The 21,452-nt window shown below is 39.8% G+C and overlaps 1 protein-coding gene across 4 annotated transcripts in view; it reads left to right on the top strand.

Annotated features, from left to right (window-relative positions):
• Positions 1-6,906: 6,906 nt before the first annotated feature.
• The window catches only part of SLC44A5 (solute carrier family 44 member 5), a 61,630-nt gene continuing 47,084 nt past the window's right edge, over positions 6,907-21,452 (top strand). Inside the window, exons 1-2 of one of the 4 annotated variants that reach the window (XM_053985012.1) lie at positions 6,907-7,033; positions 7,254-7,331. In XM_053985012.1, coding sequence (XP_053840987.1) covers positions 7,313-7,331 — 19 coding nt within the window. In that variant the 5' untranslated portion in view covers positions 6,907-7,033; positions 7,254-7,312. The other 3 variants (XM_053985011.1, XM_053985010.1, XM_053985009.1) reach the window with 3 other exon arrangements.

The raw sequence follows: 21,452 nt of genomic DNA, 5'->3' as shown, positions 1-21,452 counted from the left end.
CAATGGAGTAAAAGACATAAGCATAATTTATAACTCTGTGTTGCTTAAGTATTTTTGAAGATTCTGTATGTTCCTGTTTCAAGTACAGCATACCATTGGAATGTAAAGCTGCAGTGGGGCTTTAAAATACCAGCACTCAAAGTCTGCATTTTGTGTTCCATTTAAAGTGTTTTACAGGTTTGGAGTTTTTTAAATTGTTAACAACAAACAGGATTTTACCATTTGTTAATTAACTTTTGTTTTAGAAATGGAAAGCAAATGAAATTTTCTGCAGTGATTTATGTATTAAGAGTTACTGAAGTTACTGCACTAAACAAACAGTAAAATTTAGTGTGTAGGTCCTGAATTCATGATCTCTAAAGCAGAATAATTTTTGATGTAGTGCAATGCAACAAGTATGGCAGCTTCTTCTTAGTAGAATTATGACCTGTTTTGCTTTTCTTTGATTCCTGATACAATAGTAACTTAAAACATCTTAAACCCAACATTTTTTTTCTAAATTTCTGTTGCAAGCTCTTGTGATTTATTTAGTTTGTCTTGGGATTTAGTTGGGTGGCCCAGGGTGGGTGGTTAGGTTTTTTTTTCCCAGCTTTTTCATGGTTTTTAAAACAATAAATTTATTTGGAAAAAAAAATAAAAGGAAAGCATCTCTATGGAAAACTCTAAATTATCTAAAATCAAGATAATGTGATTCTTGAATTAAAATATTTTCAAGTATACTTTTAGATTGTTTAATTCCTGGATATCACAAACAGTACTTAATGTCAAATTTTCAGTCTTATTTAATCACAAAGCCATAGCTGCTCTAAGTCTTGAAAGTTTTTTATTTAACTACTGTATACAAACACACCAAATATTTTTTCCTTAATGTTGTCAAACCACACTGGGTTACATTTATGTGACTATCAAACATGAACTGTAAGGAAAGAAAAGGGACAGATGTACAGAGCTTGAGAAAAAATAAAAAACAATCAGTGGCATCCTGTAATAATTTTGCTCTCTATTGACTTTCTGAAGAAACAGAAAGTCAGTAGACACCTGAGAAGATAATTTTTGAACCACACCTCAGTGTAAAAATCTCCTGTCCTAATTTTTTTTAAAGTATGGTGAGACTTTTTCAGGATTAACTGCTTTAAGGAACAAGTGCTTAGTTAGACAAGCATGGCTTTTGCTTGCATGAAATACAAAAACAGGTTGATCATTAAGAAAGAGAGGTAGGCCTAGCCATGTGTAAAGGAAGCATCTAGGACATTTTTGCACTAAACATGCTGCAGCTGGCACTTTAGTAGCCTAAAAATCCTCAAGATATATTGTTTGGTACATTTCTGCTTGTAGAATCAGATATTAATAAAAGTCCAGTTGTAGTGAACATACCTCTCTCAAATGAATTTAACACTTGAAACTTAGAGCCCAGAACAATGAAGTTACAACTGCCAGCCCAAGCTGACTAAAGGTGAGGTACCACATAAGCACCACCGTGACACTATGGTGGGTGTCCATTTATATTGTAAAACTCCATTTGTGTGTCTGCAAGACCATACCAATGCTAACATTTAATAGTATACAAGAACCTAACCATGTAAATGTGTATTGATACAATGTAGACACTAATTTTATAGTAAGACATGTATACTTATTTTTAGTAAGTGCAGCAAATGACAAAACACGAAGCAAAACATGCCTTAAATCACAGGAGTTCAGTTTCTATAACAGCTGACAGAACTTATGCCTGCGTAATAAAGACAGAATTCAATAATGATTATAGCTGTGGCTTGTTGTTGAATTGTATAAGGTAGAGTTTAGAAACACTAGCTGAGATAATAGCCCTATTGAGGCACATGCAGTGCAAAAGTACAGGGGAGACATCTTGGGTTGGAGTTTCTGGAAGAAGAATACTGGGATTGAGAATACGAGCACAAGAAGGTGGTGATTGAGATTTTCATCTAACATTCATGTGATAAATAATGAGGCCCTTTACAACATGCATAGCTGAAGCTCATTTTGCCATGGAAGTAACAAGACTTGTACTAGGTCAGACTAAATATCCATTTGGCATAGCATCCACTTTATGGTAGTGCAATGAAGAATGGTCAAGAAATGGTTCCAGGTCATTTACCAATAATGTAGTGATTATTTTTATAAATTTTTAAAATAAATTTTTTCTACTGTCCAAATTTTTTTCAGTTTATATGTTTCCTGAGCTGGAGGTGATGCCTTTGTGTCTAATAATGCTTCATAGATGTGTCTTCCATTAACTTGACTGTTTGCTTTTTGAATGTGTTGGGAACCACAGCTTAGTTTCTACAGTATGAAGAACCACTTCAGGTTGCTTCTTCTTAATCAGACATCTGATAAATTCATTTGTGGTCCCTACTACTTGAATTCAAACAGGCACATTCAAACATAACATCTTTGAGGTAGTCATCCTCTTTGAGTCTAAGATTTGATTAAAAAATGTGTTGATATCCACAGAGCAATTTCTTTTCTGAGCTGAATAATCATCTTTGAGTACTTTCTGCAATGTCTTAGCTTTGTGTCAAAGAATCAGAATTCTGAAGTTGCTCATGTTCTTGCAAAAAGATAACAGTATAACTTCTGTGGTCTTTTTGTATGATTTTCTGTTACCCTTTTTTTTTTTTTTTTTTTTAATTCCTCTGAACACCAAAGTGAAAATTTTCATATATTATCTATCTGGCTATCAACAGGATGTGGGCTGTAATGGTCAACTCATAGATGAGTTGATATGTACTTACTTCTCTGCACCCCTTGTCTGTGCCGTTTTACGTTTTATTTGTTCTGAGCTTATCTGAAATTCTTTCAGCCCCATAACTATTGGCATCAAATTTTCCCACTTCAGTATTCCTCTCCTTTTTAAAATCTTTGATGAATATCTGGAACAAGAGTCCCAATATGCAAGCCTTTGAGAGTCTATGGGTGGCCCCACCAATTAAAAAAATTTTTGATTAGTCTTCAGATTTTAAAAATAAAATATTTTTCATAAGGTTATGTGGAAGGAAAATGTGTGCTTCTTTAAGGATATCTGGTCATTAACCTTTTCAGTGCAGAAATGGAGGAAGCCATAAACAAGAACATGAAAGACAGAGACCTGACTGACAAATGGTAAGGGAGTCAGAGATGATACACAAATCAGACAGCCATACTAACTGATGAGGAATGTTTATTTCAGTACGATTATCTGATCAAAGGTCTTGTCAAGTGAGATAACAAGAAAAGGTGGAAAGCCATAAACAAAATATGGAGACACATACTTGACAGTCAAAGATAACAGTGACAAACACAAGAAACAAACTGCCTCTCAATAACCTGCAGGCAAACTGGGACTTTGCACCTGATAAGATGCAAATGTGAGGGTCCATAATGTTGGAAATGGATCTGTGGAGCTATTCAGACTAAAGAAGGAATGTGCAGGGGAAGGGCATCTGGAGGAACAGAGGAGAAAATAAAGAATGGACCATTAAAAATGGACCAGTCAATGTTAAAAAGGGCAGTAGGTACACTTGTCTGACTGAGCCCAGTCTCTCTCTCCCATGTGTATGTGTGTTATAAGGATGAAGTGGCAACTACTGAGGCACCTCTGTGAGTAGATTTGGTACCAAGGTTAGATTTGGGAATGTAAGATGCCCACTGGTGTTGCTGGTGTTAGGGAGGTCTCAGTATCTGCTGCTGGAGCGGTTGGAGGTCTTAGCTGCCAGCTGCTGAGGTGGGTACAGTGAGTGCATGTCCTGAAAATCTTCTACTGGGAGAGACTGCTGTGGGTGAGGTCAGTGAGGGGTCCAGCACCAGTAGCTGGAGCGTGACCACATGTCACAGCTTGTGTGCATGATGCTGGATGCTGAGGATGCCACTATCTTCCCCATAGTGGGTATGCATTTCTCATTTCCTGGCAAACTTCAAGCTGGACTTGCCAATGGGTAGGAGACATCGGGTCATCGGACAGGCAGGGATCCATCCTGTCATCCATGGCAACCTGTGAGTGTGGAGTGTCTGTGGGATATGTGAGTGCAATATGTTTGCAGCAAGCATCAAGCTGGACCAACCTGGAAATAGGCAGGTAAGGAGGCTGGGATCTGGCCAGGGGTACCGGGTGAATCTGCTTGGGCATGTGCTTGGGCATCCAGGGAGTCTTGTGTGTGCCTGCACTAGTGACCTTTTGTCTCTGCCAGCCCAAGAGGAGGAGAGGACACGGTTGCCTGTGCTCTGTGCTGGAGCTGAGGGTGAGTCCTGCATGTAGGTGCTGTTGAAGACTGTGCACCACAAACAGGAAGGCAGTAGCAGCCACGTCACTCTGCCTGGCAGGGACCCTGTGTCCCCAGGCACCAGCATGGGCTCCAATGGCGGGGAAGGACAGGAAGGGTCCCGGAGCTGCAAGAAATGCAGCTAACACCCTTTAACAAATGCATTCTAGCACCCTTTAACAATTTTTAGCCATAAAAGAACTGTTCCCTCTATGGTGGCTTATTTTATTTAAAATGTTTTTCGTGAGGAGCCTTGTGGAATGTTTTCAGAAATCCAAATAACTTGAAAATTAGCTGTATGCCCTCATTTTCATGTCTTCTGGCTCCTTGGGAAGTCTTCAGTAGTTCTCTGAGCCTTGACTTCTCTTTACAAAAATTATACTTTCCAGTATATCACATATTCCAAATCTGTCTCCATTATTGTAGTTTTCAGTATTTGCAACATTCAGAGGGAAGGTCAGCAGTTTTATGGATTTTCATCTAAATTATTTTCAAAAATTGTGAAAATGCTTAACACCTTCAAGTCTATATGTGCATAGAAGACTTAGGGAAAATATGCTATTAACTCTGCATATTCCCTTCCTCCTCTTGGCCTTTAGACAAAAAATTCTTTTTGGCATCCATACTTTTTTGCAAATTAATGGTCAAACTCTTTTATGGCCTGCCTTACTGTTCTTTCACACTTAATGTGCCAAATTTTGTGATCCTTTATAATTTATTCAGTTGAACGCAATTGTTCCCTATTTTGATAGGTTATAGGAATATAGGAATAGTCCTCCTTGTTAGTAGCTACTGCCCTTTTCATTCCATCTAGTCCTGGTGACTTCCTTCTGCCATATCTCAGGCCCTTCAGAGAAACATGAATATACAAAGATGATCTGCTCTGTCTCAAAGTGGTCTCCTTACATAGCCTTCTATCTATCTGAATAGCTGTCTTGTAGTTTTTAGCACTATTCTATCATTTTGTCATGTTATCATTCTTTTTAGCAAGTTTTCTCTTTATTTAGTGTAGTTTTAAGTTGTTCCTTGGTTCTGGTAGTCAGAACCAAGTAAAAAGTTACTTCTCCTGGAGGATATAAATACTATATAAACTGTATAGTATAAACACAATATAGACATTGTATATGCTCTGTACTATATATATTTTGCTCTGAATTATATATATATGCTCTAGATGGTATATATTTTATATATATATATATGCAATATATAATACGTGATACATATATATCTTACATATTTATTTGTAGAACAGGCTATACTACCTGTATTACCTATGTTTTTTATTGTTGAGATTCCAATATTCATTCTTGAAGGCAGGCTATTGTTGTGGTTTGACACTGGCCCAATGCCAGGCATCCATGAGGCCATGCCAAACCAATACAGCTATAGATATAGATACATTCATCTGCACAAGGGGAACAGAAGAACACTGAGCTGTAGAATAATAACTGAAGCTTCCTCAAGCCTGCTACTTAGGCTCTGACTATCAAATCCGGTCATGCCCTGCTACCTTTAGGTTGCCATGCCTTATCAGAATGAGCCAGAAGACATTAATACACTTCCTTCCTTCTTACAAAGCAGTCCTAGCTGCTTTTCTCATGTTTGACTCAGTCTTTGACACAAGCAGATCTTCTGCAGGTGAGATTGTCTGAGTTGTTTTCCTAGTCAACATCACTGAGATGAAATAAGAATTTCTTCTTAGATAGCAAAGTACGTCAACCCTTTTCCACATCAGGTATTTACTTCGGGTCCATTTCCTGGAACACAGACAGGCATCTTGGATAGCTAGGCTAGGTAAGTGGCCTAGAGGATAGGGAGACAAGGTTAAGAAGGAACTCTCATTAAATTTGTAGACAACGAGCAGTGCACAGAATCATAAACCTCTGCCCAGGTAATACTCTGATAAAATGGGATGACTGAAGGAAGCAAGTACTCATTTGAAAATATAATATTTAAAAGTATAAATTCTAACAATTTAATATGTTGGGGAGGGGGAGGGGAGGAGGAATGACTCCCCCCAGTATTTCCACTACTAGCAGACAAAACTACATATGTGAAATTCAGTAATTATTGGAGCAGCTGACTTGAATTGAGACCTCTAGGGGGTTTCATAAGGTCATAAATATGCCTGATTTAGTTTTCTTGAAACTAGCCGAGGCAGCTACCTCTACAAGACCTGATGATGCACAGATCATGTACGTAAGAGGCACGTAACCTCACTAATGCACAGATGATTGGTTTACATTTCCATGCAAGCAGAGCAACAACTTCCATGATCTATGGACATTAATTTACTCATAAATAAATGAACCATGTGCTTTTGAGGTCTTAAGCCAATTTTTGAAAGGGTACCTTTATTTGCAAGCCTTGGAAAGTAACTTTTCCTCCAAAGCTCACGTCTGAAAATATAAGTAATGGCTGATAGGTGCACTTCTGTAATTTCAAAATGTTTTCTCTTATAAAATACTCTGTGTCTTGGACTTAGTGACAACAGACTAATAGCATTGTGACATCTATGTATAGTGGTCTTTTGCTATTGTGATGATTTGTGCTGTCACGACTGTAAAAGAATCTCAGCGATCAGACTAATAGCTCGTAAGTGGCCTTTGTCCCATTCAGATAAAACGCATGGAGGAGGATGTCAACTGAAGGAAAGTTTATAACCAGAAATGCGTATTTCTGAGGGTGTTTTTTGACTGCATCATGAAAATGCCCCAACCCAGGACCAACACACTTTCCCCGTTGGGGACAGAGGGACGGCTGTCGGTGAGCACGTAAGAAGGCTTCGTCCTCCTCCAGCCGCGGGAGCCCGTGCCGTCTGCTGGGCACGAGACCGCTGCCCGAGGGCGGCCCGGCCGGCCCGCCGCTCAGCACGGGCGGCACGGACAGCTCCGCCAAGGGAGGTGCTTCCCGGCGGGGCCCGGGCAGCTGCGAACGGCTCCAGGGCCGGCCGGCCGCTTCCCACCAGCGGCAACACCTCCGGGCTCTGCGCAGGGCACAGACACGGACAGGCAGCGCACCCGGCGGCGGCCAGCGGCGGTTGGTGCGGGAGGATGGAAACCACCCTGCCAGGTACGGCCCCGCCGGGTCCGGCCCCGCTTTCCCCGGATGCCGAAGTTGCCGCCGGGCCCAAGCGAAGTTGGCGACACGCGACCCGTCCCGGCACCTCTCGCCGGCCCTCGGCACGGCCGCTCCGCCCGCACCCCCCTCCTCGCGACCCGGGCACCGGCACCGCCCCCGCGGGTCGGCGCAGGCGTCGCCGCGGAGCCGGCGGGACGGGAGGGTGGGCGTGGGGTGCGGGCGGTGCTGCTGGCGGCCGCGGCAGAGCGGAGCGGGAGACTGCCCGGCCGCCGCCGCCTCTCATGCCTTCACGGCAACAAAGAACGCGCTGAGCGGCAGGGGGAGGCGCCGGGCCCCTGGCTGTGCCCCGGCAGTGCCGGCGCGGAGGGCACCGGGAGACGATGGCGAGGAAGGGCGAAGCCTCCGCACATCTCTACGGTGAGCGCGGGGCACGGCGGGGCGAGCGCCGGTGCTGGGGCGGGGGCGGCTGGCGCCTGTACTGCCCTCCGGCCTGTTTACAGCGCGGATCCGCCCGGCCGGACAGCGGCGGCCAGAGGCAGACGGAGTTTGTTTCCCTTGGCGAATGTGGGGGCGCGGTGGCCGCGGGGTCCCCCGTGTCGGAGGTAGACCCCTGGACGCCGGAGCACCTGGCTCGGCCTGGAGCAAAGCAGGGCGATCGGTTCAGGGAAAGAGCGGTGGGCGCAGAGATGGGGGCGGGCAGACCTGGAGCTTCCGCCGCCGCCCTCGCCGCGGGAGCAGGTGCGTTGTGGCCGCTTTGTCCGCTCTCTGGAGCAGAGAGGGGCCGGGCGGCAGGTGCGCACGCCGGGCCGGGCCGGGCCGGGCCGACCCGACTGTGGGATGCCTGAAGCGCTGTGCGGGGCCGGGGGCCGTGGGGTGCCCGGAGCGGTGTGCGGGGGCGGAGCCCGGCGAGCGGTGGTACCTGCGGGCTGCCGATGGTACCTGCGGGCTGCCGGTGGTCGCGGTGCGTGCCCCGGGAGCTTCCCGCTGGTCCTGCTAACCGGCGCCGCGGGAAGGTCACCGGGGTAGAACTTCATCTGGGTGTTTAGGCTCTGCTTTAATTGCTCCTTGGAAGGCGATGTATTTGCGATGGGGGACACGGGGTTTGCAAAGCTGCTTAGCCTGTTTGAAGGTGTTGCTACAAAGCTGATTTCCTCTTCCAGTGTGCGCGATATTTCCGTGGCGAAACAAATGTGCAGAATGAGCAAACCCCCTTAGGACTGGTCTGCTGCTCCAGGAGCCCCGAAGGCCTCCAGCAATGAGCCGAGTTATGCAAAAACGTAAACGTGGCTTGGTAAAGCAGCCTTTGCCTCGATACCACAGGCATGCTGTGTGACATGTTTACACCTTGGAAAAATCTGGTTTTTAATTCACTGCCATGGTCTGAACCTTGATCTGACTAAATGAAAATCCATGGCTTGGCTTCTTTCGAAAGGGGTAAAGGGGGGAAAAAAATAAACCTTTAGGGTGGGAAGACAAGCCACAAGCTAAGGTGAAATAAAAATTGGTGAGTCTGAAATAATTTAACTTCTGAGAGAACCTTTTTCTACTTCTGTGGAATTCAAATGGTTTTGCAGATTACTGCAGAGAGAGTGTAGGCCTAGGATCATAGATACTCAGCACTAATGGCAGAAAGAGTGGAAGTATTATTCTGGAAGAAGAGTGGGAACACAGTATTCAGGAAGGGAAAAATAGGTTTGAATAGAGTTCAGTAAGTGCTATGTATGCTTCCTCATTTGCCATTTGTAAGCAAGAACTCTCTAGTAAAGTCATGTTGAGTGATACCTAGTGTTTTACTGTCATAATACAGTAATCTTTTAAACTTCATTTTCAAAGCATGTTACATGGGTAAAAAAGGGTGAATCTTTTTATTCACCTTTAGGGAAGAAGGCAGCATTCTGAAGAATTGTAAAATTTTTGCTATTTGAACTGTTTCATTAGTGTGTTTACTTCATTTTAGTTCATTTACATGTATGGATATTAATAGTGGAAATGTTTATTGTGTTACTACATTAGCAGAAATCTACTCTTGTGTTGGGAAGCATCATTCTTTCCCTTGTTTGAGTCATAATGTTAAGGATTTATAAAACAGAAAGTGCAGCATTTTCAAATTGAGCATATATAATATAGTTTTCCTTTTAAATTAGGTTGCTGTAATAGTTATTCTCTTGACTTTATTGTCTTGTCTGCAGCTAGTTATTTATTAGCCTGCAGGTATATTTTTCAGAGGAATAGATGTCCTAAACTTCTTTCCTTGGAATCTCAAGGATTCCTCACAGCATTTATAAATTACAAAGGGAAATACTTCTCAAAGCTTTTTAACTTGTGTCATTAGTCTGATTCTTTAGAAGAGATTAGTCAAGTGCATGGTTTAGGAGTGGAGTTTTATTTTTTAAGGGAAGCAGTACTTTTCTTTCATGTGACTGCAATATTAAATGCTGTCATGTGACTGTTGAAATTATTTTTTACTTCATTGTAGAATGAATGATTGTCCTATAAACAATTTCCTGTAGCAGTGAACTGCAGTTCAGTTTTACCTTACAAATGGACACTGAAGGCCAAAGGAGATGATGACATCTTTAACAAAAAAATTTATCACTATTTTAAGAAACATTGAGAAGGCCCAATTTATTATTTCCAACTCAAATTCATCTAGCTTTTTTATATCTATGTTTTTAGATCTTCTCTAGGAAGAACTACTTACCCATTATTTTTTTTGCAAGTAATGGATGCAAACAAAACATGAGTTTATAATTGTGATTTCCTAGTTACTGCTGTGAAGTGATCATGTTAGATTTCTCCTAAGAAGAATTCTATTTTTTATGTTTCCAAGCTGGGGAAGTTCTGTTTCACTTGGGACAGCTTTTGAGGAACTGTGACACTATCAAGATATCATTCTTGTCACTTGGCCTGCATTTACCATTCTTAATTTTCTCCAGTTGTGTATGTGTAGCATGCAGGAAGGGCATCCTCAAACTGAGGAGAATAGGCTATTTAGCCACAGCAGTGCTGTACTATGTGGAAGCTATTGGCTGTGATGCTACTGCAGATACAGCTTCCCTAGTTACTGCTGGTAAATCCTTGAATGTAATTCATTTTGCCTTCTGAGGTTCAAATTTCATACCAGTGGGGTAGGTTCATATAAAAAATGAAACTAGTTTTAACACTTTATTAATATTTTAATATACTCAGAAGTGTGGGAAGTAGTGAAGTGCAGATTCAGATGGCTTATACCTTTCTTCTCTGGTGTAAGTTTGGTCCACTTCATCTAGGCTTTGCTGTGCATGTTTTAGGTGGGATAAATCATTTACTCTTTGAGTAGATCTGCTGAGCCTAGTTAACAGAGCTTCAGACATACCTGATTTTGCCAGCATCCTAGTTTTACATAAAATGATTCACTGTGGAATAAACTTGGGAGGCTGGGCAGAATTTTAAGAGTTTTAAACACTTCATAATATGTTCCCTGTTGTTTTTTACTGCAGACAGGTCTTTTTGACTGAAAACTTTCTCTCTCAGCATGCTGCTTCCATGCTGCTTTTTTGTCTGGTTCTGTGGTAGTGTCCTCCACAACATCCTTGTCCCAAGAGTTACAGTCAATAGTTCAGTATCCAAGTGAGAACCAGTAATGAGTGGTGTTCGTGCTGAAACCAGTGCTATTCATTATGTACATCACCAAAATAAACGAGGTCAAGTTTATTTTGGTCAGGTCTGCACAGCTGCAGATGACACCAAGGTGAGTGGTTCATTTGCTACACTAAAAGGAAGGGATGCCATCATGGGGAGGGGGCATGACAGGCTTGAAGATCCACAAGCTGCTTGAAGCCAAGCAAGGCCAAGTGGAAGGTCCTACACCTGGGTCAGGTGATCTCCATTATCAGCACAAGCTGGGGCATAAATGGTTTGAGAGCAATGCTGCAGGAGAAGGACTTGGGATACTGGTGGATGAAAACTTGGCTGTGGATTGACAATGTGCATCTGCAACCCAGAAAGCCAATTGTGTCCTGGGCTGCATGAAAAAAGGTACACCAGGTTGAGGGAGGTAATTCTGCCCCTCTACTCCATTCTGGTGAGATCCCACCTGAAGGTACTGCATCTGTCTCCAGCATTCCCAACACAAGCAAGGCAGGGATCTTGGAGCAGGTCCATAGGAGGGCCTCAAAGATGGTTAACAGGCTGGAGCACCTCTCTATGAGGAAAGGCTGAAAGAGTTGAGATTGTTCAGCTTTTTGATATATATAAAGGGGATCTGTGAGAAAGATGGAGAAAGATTTTATTATATATATTTTTAACCTCTCTTTTTTTTTTTTCCTTTTTTTTCCCCCCAAGATTTCTATTGACAGGACAAGAGGCAATGGTTTTTAACTGAAAGAGGATTTTGGTTGGACGTAAGGAAGAAATTTTTTATCCCAAGGGTGATTAGGTGCTGAAACAGGTTGCCCAGAGAAGCTGTGCCTGCGCCATCCCCAGAAATGTCTAAGGCCAGGTTCAAGGGGACTCTGAGTAACCTGGTCGAGTGGAAGGTGTCCATTCCCATGGCACAGGGCTGGAATGAGATGAGCTTTAAGGTCCCTTCCAACCCAAAGCATTTTGTGATTCTGTGAAAATATGAAAAGTACTCCATACCAGATATGGTCTGGTCAGTAAGTGAATAGGCAATAAAACTGGTAGGATTTAGGTAATACAATTTTTCCTCACCTAGTGGTCTAGCACTTTTTTCTATTTCTTGAGCCAAATTAATTACTGCATTTTCAAGTCCAGTTAAGATTACAGAGTATCTGAAAGTATCCAGGTTCTGCATTTGTTATCCTTTAGCACTTGAGTGTTGTACATCTTTTAGTTTATTGACTTAAGCAGAGCCATTCTTGGTAGTAAGGTATTGGCTCAGCCATGAACAAGGACAGTACAATCAGAACACCTCTAAGTAAGGAGATTATTGGAACTGTTACACATAGTTATACAATATTGAGTGGGTTATGTATAACTGTCACTGGACATTATCTAGAAAGAGTCTAATAAGCTAGACTTCTTGTTGACTAATTAAACTTGGTTATATCTTTTAAAAAGCAGGATGCTAATACATAGTTGAGGGGAAATTCTCTCTACTACCATCCCAAGCCTGTATAGTGTATTATCATCCAATCTTGCATCTCTGCTTCTCAAAGTCTCTCCTGTTCTACTAGGCCTGTATTTCTCTACACTGTATCCTTATATTCGAGTCATAAATATCTCATTCTGCACAGGTTAATTAGTTGTTACTGTTATGTAATAAGCAAAAATAAAATAAATTGGCCATAATCATCTGGAGAGAAGAAAAAATGCCATTGCAGTTAAACATAGAAATGTGGAGGTGATTTAGTAAATTCGGTAACTGATCTTCACTTGGATATGAGAAAATCTGTTTGCTCTGCATTCACTCCTGAAGTGTAAAGGCACGTCACGTTCACAGCTGCTTAACTGTATTTAGTTGCGTTTCCTGTTGCTAGTATCTGGCTCAGAGGCAGTCAGCTTTACAAAATCTGCTAATGTGATTCCTTAGCATCTGGATATTATGTCAGGGAGTCTGACATAATATTATTGTATAATAATCTAATAAAATAATACAGAGGCATCTAGCAGAATAGTGTAAATTACGTTAACTTAGGACTATTAAAGCACATAAACATAAGAGCTTTCCTGTTAGGTTAGGAACAAGGTGTGTTTTATGAAATAATACTCTGATTTGTTTAATACAGGGAAGATAAATACCCAAATTTGTTAACAACCTTACTTTGTTACAGTGAAGGTAAGGAAAATGTGATGGCTGTGTGCTGTACAACATATAAGTGAACCTGGATGTTTAGATTTCCATATGTGGAATGTGTACTGAATCATCTGGGACTTTGAAGAAGGTGTTTCAGTCAGAGGTTAAGGAAACAGTGAAGAAGTACCCAAGAAATCCTGGAAGAAGACTAACAGAAGAACCTTTCAAAGTTCTTTTCAACTTTATTTTCTGTGAGCACTTACTTGGGAGGTGGTGTGATACACAGAACTCAAAGTCCATGAAGATGGTGTGGGAAAGTGGTGACAAGTCTAATAAGTAACTGTGGGGAAAAAAAAAAATTATAATAAACCTGTGTTTTATTTTTGCTAGAATGACAGGAAATAAATGCCTGGTGACTGTTAGAGTTAAGTGGATGTAGGCAACAGATCCCAACAGTGACTGAGTATAATTTTGGACAAAAGACCTGTGCAACCTAAACTTTATATGAATGCTTCTGCTTTTTTTTTTTTTTTCCTTTTCATATTGTCAGTCTAAATTTGTTGGTACCAAGCTTTTATGATACTGGAATTCCAGTCTCTGTAATTCACTTCACTCCAGGTATAGATATAAATAGCTTCATACCTGCCATTCCAAATAATAGAGCTGCAATCCACATGAAGCATCAAGAGTTTTTATCACATTAATCTGCTGTGGCACTTTGCAGCAGCTGGGATGCTATAAGCACCCAGAAATAAAAGTAGCCAGGAGGGAATCTCTCTGGCTTGTGGGATAACCCCACAGAGTCTACTGCTGATGTAGAAATTCAGTGCTGTCCACAAGCCCGTATAAATTATGGGCAACTTCACGGGCAGAGATGGGATATATCTGACTCTTCCTTCTTACTAAGGGATATTTGCGTTTTTCCAGCTTCATTCTACATAAATGAAATCATCCTTTCCCTCCTAGATTGTGCTGAAGAGAACTGCACAAGTGACTGTACTCTTTGAAGGTACTCTGTTAAGCAGTCACTTTGAGGTCAAAGGTCTTCTGTTTTACTAAAACCTGGAATGATGCCTTTGATTGACCTCTGACATCTGCCAAGAAAAGGAAGTTTTGCCTAAAGCGACCCTCCTCCTACAGAGGTCCACTGATTAAGGTTCCCAAAAGATGTTTGGTGGGTTACTTCTTCAGCAGGAAGTCCCATGCTTGTACCTCCTTTAAACCAGTAGATATCTGTTAGAATATATGGTTTAGTTTGTACTTCTGATGTGGTAAGAGTGGGAACCCATTTGTACTTTAGGAGTGTGTTTCACCAGAAAGAGGAGCTCTAACATGAGTGGGCTGGGATACCACATAATTATCTCTTCTGCACAGCTGATTATATATAGAAGAAAGTGAGTATTGCATGCAGATCACCTAGACTGGTACAAGCTGATGTGCTGTGAAATTTGGTAGCTGAATAAGTGTCCTTTATAATCAGTGTACTTTGAAATAAATGCATATGCTGAGTAATAACTCTGGTATTTATTATATAAGATTATTTGTAGTGGATATTACATTAAAATTAACTGGTTTTTCATCATTTATATTTTTCTATAAGAGTCATAATTTCTTGGATATGATCAGGTTGCTAAAAACTAGCTAAGAGTAGCAAAATTCAGTATTTATTTTTAGATTCCACCCGCCCCCCGGCAGAATGATAAATAATTCCTATGCTGTGTTGCTTTATTCTGTCAGACAAAAGGCAATAAGCTGTATCTGTGAATGTGCCTTTTTGTTGGTTTCAGTACAATGCAATATCTGTGCTAGCATGTAAGCAACTGCTATAAACAGGGAAGTGATGTGCCCTATGACCAGTACTCTTGAACTCTTATAATATTTACCCCCATAAGTAATTTAAAGGTTTGTGTAGGATTTGTGAGATAATACAGTTCTTTCACACATACATATATATGTGTGTGTATTTAAGTAAATATGTATATAATATGTACACATATATTGCTAACAGAATTATTATAACTAGGAATACATAATTTCATTTGGAAAGCAAGTAACATAATGTTACATTATATAGTATTTCTAGTTATGCAGTTCATGCAGAGCAGATCCTTTCTAACTTATGCTGATAGGCTTTTCACAAATGACTTAAGTGTTGTGGCAAGAGCCATGTAACACCAGTCCACAAGCTTAAGGTTAGCCAACATTTGGTCTCCAGTCTGAGGGAAAACAACCATCTTGGCTGCTGTCTGGAAGCTTATTTTGGAATTGTAGAGAGGATAATAAAGAGAGCTCAGCTACTGAAAACTTGGCTCTTTCTTCCAATCCTTTTATAATGAAAGGTTTTCCTTTCAACTGAGGGAATCAAAAATCTGTAGCTAGTGAATGAGTGGTTTGGGATGCTGACAAGCAGAATAGGAAGAGAGATCAGTGAAAGTTTCTTAACAAAGTGAAAGTAACCCCAAATCAAGTGAATCTGTAAGTGGAGATGGAAAACAAATAAACAAGTGCACTAGAATTCTGAGCCAGTGACAGTCAATGAAGTTGTGTAGTACACCTGGAAATGTGGCTCTGCAAGCAGAAAAAAATAAATCCCTCAACTGCCAAAAGCTTTTTTCCAAGACTCTTCCCTGTTATGTACACTGTAACCACTGCCAAAATAAGATATATGAGAAAACCTACACATGTTGTTTATTTATGTTCTGTCTCCCTCAAAAGTATAAGAAAAATACAGTAAGAAAGAATGGCATGGTAAAGGAACAGTGTGGGGAAGTGTTTATTTTTTTCCCCATAGAGTGACTCCTGGGGGATGTGAATGGTCAATTAATGTATTTTGGGTCACCTGTTTTTTGACTTGTTTTAAGCTGTTGGGTCAGATCAGTTAGTGGACCAGTTAATGATAATATTGCACTCAACATGGGAATTAAAGTTAGTTAGATTTGAGTAGTCCTAATAGGCTGGCGCTGTGTGTTGTCTCTAACAATTTTCTGTTATACTTTAAGGCAAAGTATCATAGTTTTATGTCTGTACCAAAGATTATCTTTAAAAGGCACCCTGCAATCAATTTGCTTTAAAGTATTGAATTTGCCTGTATTGATTTCGCCTTTAAAATAATAAGTTGTAGTTGCCCAACCAAACAAAGGCAACTGAATGACAGTGGTCCTTAATACAGACTGCTGCTCTGCGTTTGGAAAGATTCTCTTGTTTATGGGTAACGTTCTGCTTGTAGCCTGCATATGAAACTGAAGCCTCAGAATGAAACTGAAAAAGGAAGTTGCTTCTGTTCTCACTGTGTGACCCCAAGAGCCTTTCTGGAGCACATGTGGAAGGGTAGGACTGTAGTCTGTGTAGCTGTGCTTTTTTTGACCTTTCAAACAAGCTTTCACTGTCTTGGCCTGTCTGCTCATCATCTCACGCAGACCTGATGAGCACTTGCAAACCCTTGGGATAGCTGGGCACTATCTTAAAACATGTTTTCCTGATAATGTTAGGGCATTTTAACTTTGATACCAGTCATGATTAGTGTAATAAAGGGCAAAGCCACATGTGTTTGCTTTCCCTTGCTGTGGTCTTGTACATGATTTCCACTTACAGGGAAGTAAATGGAATAAGCTGGGATTGGTTTACTTTTCACCCATGTCCTTACCTTTTCTTTTTCAAAGATAGATGAAAGCTAAATATTTTATTAGAAGATTAAATTATGTGCTTATATTTTTGTGGGCTATGTTTATGTTTGATGACAGCTACATATTCTGTTGTCTTTCTCTGCTGCTTTGGCTGCACTACAAAAGCTGTGGTAAGTTACATAGAGGTTACTCACAGCTTCCTCCTGACCATTTGACACAATCCCTCAACCAAATGCTGCTAATGTTACTAATGCAGATGCTTCTAAATAATTGTGAGGTTGCATCCATCCAAGGGTAAAGAAAGTTTATGCAAATTATTAGTATAGATGTCAAGTTCTTGCACTATAGCTGTTGTCATTACAGGCATCAATTTTGACATCATCTATGCATCTGGCATCTGGAGTATCTGCTTTGTCTTTCATTATTGTCTGTCTTTCTCTCTGTTCTATCAATCTGTCTTCTTGTTACAAAATACAGTTTTAGTTTATCACATGATTCTTCATTGTTGTCTTCTGTTTTAGAAAAATTTTATGATTTTTCCCTCCTATTCTCACTCTGTTGGTTTCAGTTCTACATCAAAAGAAATATGAGCAAAAACCAAGGAATCTGAAGTTTTTTTCTGTGTTATATTTGCAGTGTATTTCACCACTAGAACTTTTTTTTTTTAAAGGTAATTGCAGATTGCCAAAACAGAATCTTATTTAGAACACAAGATTTCTCTCAGGAGGAGTTTGTACTTGACTTGCAGCTGTGAATCCTCTGTAATGCATGACGGACCCCTGAAGGAAACCTGCCATTTTCTTTGGCACCACCTCAGTAGTGATAAACATTGATCAAGAAGTTGTTGGAGGTGATTTTGTTCATTTGTTTTGCAGCTTTCATAGAACTAGGTAGAAAGTACTTTGCAGCAGATTTTCTATACAGCTGAAACTTGTTTGCAAATCTTTTCCAAATCTTCTGCTGAGTTAATGTGCTGAATCTATAATAAAAGAAATATTTTGGCCATGAGAAAATCTTCCTTGGGAAGTACTGAGGGAAGAAGAATGCTGCCATGTACTATCACATTAGAAAAAGATGAGGAAATGCCTTACCTTTATTTGGTAAAGGAAGCCTCTTGTTTGTTAGGTTTTAATACTTGTGTGTTGCTCAAGATGGGAGACTTGCAGAATGTGTGAGAAGTTGTTCATGCTTCAGGACCATTTCCCAATAGCATTCAAAGCAATTGAAAATGTAATTGTATTGATACTGTGACAAAATGTCAGAGTATCCCAGAAATAATAGGTCTAAATACCTAATGCAAGCTCTGGTTGGCTTGAATGCTATTCCTGGTGATGCACTGTGCCAAACCATTGAAACACTTCTATTCTGGAAATACCAGTAGGATGGAATGTGCGCTGTGGGACAGTTTTTTTGTTTGAATTCTCAAGTGGGTGGGAAGTATTTGAAGAGTGGCCACTGCCATCTTTTTTTTTTTAAGTCTGAATGATGGCTTTTATATGTTCTGTGAAGACACATAGCTGCTTCAGTGTTCCAGCACAAGTTACTTAACAAAGTAGGCCTTAGCAGGGCAGGTATCCAAATCACAGTGAGGGAAACAGGGACCATGTCTTGGCATAAAATAATCAGCAAACACATAGTTAAAAGTGCTTTGCAAGACTATAGAGTCACTGGCAAACTGATTTAATTTTCAGATTTTTAGGACAGTAATCCACAAGTCAAGCATTTTTTTACTTCTTTTCCTAGCCTGTAGTGAAGCAGGAAGAGAGACTGAGAATAATTATTGGTATGTCAAAAAAAGCCTGGGATTGAAAAGCATTGGCTTCCATCCCTAGAATAGAATAGCAATTTGGAACAACCTTCTGGCATGTGAGACTAGAAAGTCAGTCTTCTGTGTCCTAGTATTCCCAACTTGTCCCATTTAATCTATATTAATGCTTTCAGTGTTTATAGAAGTTTCGATTAGATTTAGTGATTGAGATCTCTCACAAAAGGTACTCCAAGAAGAAAACCATTTGTTAACCTTCATTTTGTCTATTAATAATAGGAAAATACATGGTTGTGTTTCAGGTAATTTTCTTTCGGTCAGGTTCCTTATTGCATTTCCTAAAGCATTCAGGATATATATGTACTGTCATCTCATTCTGCATTTTACCAGTACACGCTCATTATCTTTAGGGTTCTGTCTTTGTTGTTAGCATTCAGGAATAATTTCATTAATGTATTATCCAGAAATCAAAATCAGTAAGTAATAACTTATTGTGACTATCAAATTCTCATTTATGCACAGTTTACTACAGTTATAGTTTGACTTTAATGGATTCAATGGATGGGCGTGTACTGTTAACTAGAAAATGTTTAGGTGCATTAAAAGAAATTATTGCTGATGGTTAAGATTCAAGAAACAACTCTTTGTAAGTTATAATATGAATTGTATCTTGAAAACATGCTAGGATTTGAACTTCTTTCAGTTCACGCTTCTTAATTACAAAATTGCTGTGCTTTAGAGTCAAAATTTTGATTCAGAATTTGATTTTTTTGAATAGTTTATTCAATTTTGCAGCTGTCTGGATAACCAAAGTCCAATTTTAACTTCATGCTTTTAGATTGCCTACTAAATACAACTTGTGGTGGGCTTGTCTTCAGTGAAGGACATATGGATAATTTGCTGCTATTCCTGGATACCTGATCAGTCTTATAAACTCTCCTGCACTTATGCTACAGATTGTTCTTCAGTTTACTCTTCTGCATCATCTTGCTCCTGTTTCCCTTGCTTACCTGATTGTTGGTTTTTTTGTTTGTTTGGGTTTTTGTCGGTTTTGTTGTTTTGTTTTGTTTTGTTTTTTTTATTTGTTTGTTTTGTTTTCTGAGAGCTCTTTAACATAAAATCAGTACTCTGAGATTGGAAGCCAAGCTTCTCCCACCAGGCAAGTGTGTCTCTCAACCAGTCCTGTTTTCCTCTTGGCTTACTGACAGTGATCTCAACTTTTAAATTACTGTCCACGTGGTTTGCTTGTAATAGAATACCATACGTCTGCTTCTTTTCCTTTTTTTTTATGCCCCTATTTCAGTTTATAGGTCACTCTCTTCACCTTAGGCGAGTCCAACCTGGGTTACTAGAGTAGAGAAAACCTTCCAGAATATAGTAAAAGGGCAGTCAAAAAACTTCTGATACTTACCTTTGACATCAGTTTCTCTAGCATGGGGTCTGCTGCTTAAAGCATGAGAGAAATTCAAAATTTCTTGCTATTTTTAATGCATATGTTTGCAGCTTTTCTTGGAATTCTGTAGTAATTGCCACACAAATTTAGGTTGCTCTTTAAGAACTCCATCTGTCTTATAAAAAAAACAAATGAGAAGATACAATTTAGAAGCAGTAGAGAAAGATGGAGTTTCTGAACTATTATTTCAGACTAGTTCAAGTCTCATTCAACTTACAGGAAAGACTTAACCTGGGCTCTTTCCTGTGGAACCCATACAGATACCTGTCTTTAACTGAGCAAGTGAAAAAAGACTTGCAAGATTTAGAATCTCAACTTTCAAATTCATAATGCTGAATTATATGCAGGAAAGGAATGTATATCAAAATGAGTATTTTTCTTCTTGTAACATAAACAGTCTTTTTTTTTGACATTTCCTTTTATTACAACACAGGGTTGATTCTACAAAACATCTCTCTTTTTTTCAAATTAGTTTCTGGTTACCTTATAATTTACAATACTGTTGGAATGTTGATTTCACTGTTCACGGTTATTTTCTGTGACAGGCTTCCAAACAGATTGATTCTTGACTGGCAAAATGTTTTAGGGGACATGAAGAGCTGATTTTGTTTTAATGGGCGATGGTGCAGTGTAAATGACACCATTTCAGAGGAGACTAGACAAATGCTACTGCTCACTGAGATATTTAATTAGTGCTTTTATTCAGGTATAGAAAGCAGATTTAGTATGCAGCAGTCCCTTTATTTGATTGCTCCTGAGCAAGTTCTGTACTTTAGACACTAACTTGACACCTGCTTCTGCAAGAAATGGGTTGTTTCCTAGAAAGACTTTTCTCATAATGCACAGTGCTTGGTACAGTAGCATTGCAAGTCAGTTTGTGTACAGGTTTAGGAATCACTGTGTATCAGTTTTTACAGATATCTAGCTAATGTGAAATTTTCCAGACTTAGTCCATCCAAAATTATTCAAACAGTTTTCAGATCACCATTCAAATAATAATTTCTTTGTTGTAACACCTCATAATGAAATATATGGAGACATTGTTTTCTGCATTATTGTGTAACAATCTCTCATTAATTGTGTATGTTGGAAATGCCAACAAGTTCCTTTGAGGAATAAAAACCTGTAACTAATAGTGGATTATTTATTTGATAACAGTCCTAGGAATCGAACCTGGCTCAAAGGATGCAAACCAACTTAGCATAATACGTTGTTCCTTTAGAAGCCTATAGAAACAGAAAACATCAGTAGTCACAGTCCTCTTCTTTTATTTAAGAACACAGTAGGCTTTGTGTAAAGTCACGCTTTTGATTCCCGAGTATTTTCTTTTATGAAGACAAAATAAAGAATACAGTAGAAGTCTGTTTTTATTAATAGGTGAAAGAACTTGGAAAAAAGGGTGACTTCTGACCCTTACTAAGCAACTGTATTTGCTGAAATATATTATTAAATTGCATCTGCCTGTATTATAATTTAGAGAATATATTTACTGTTCCAGACACAGAGCCATTGTTAACACTGCTAAGACTACAGA

Source organism: Vidua macroura, chromosome 9 (genome assembly GCF_024509145.1).
Source record: "Vidua macroura isolate BioBank_ID:100142 chromosome 9, ASM2450914v1, whole genome shotgun sequence".
Taxonomy (NCBI): Eukaryota; Metazoa; Chordata; class Aves; order Passeriformes; family Viduidae; genus Vidua; species Vidua macroura.
The sequence above is the reverse complement of the archived record's forward strand: the minus strand, read 5'-3'. Positions and strand labels throughout refer to the sequence as shown.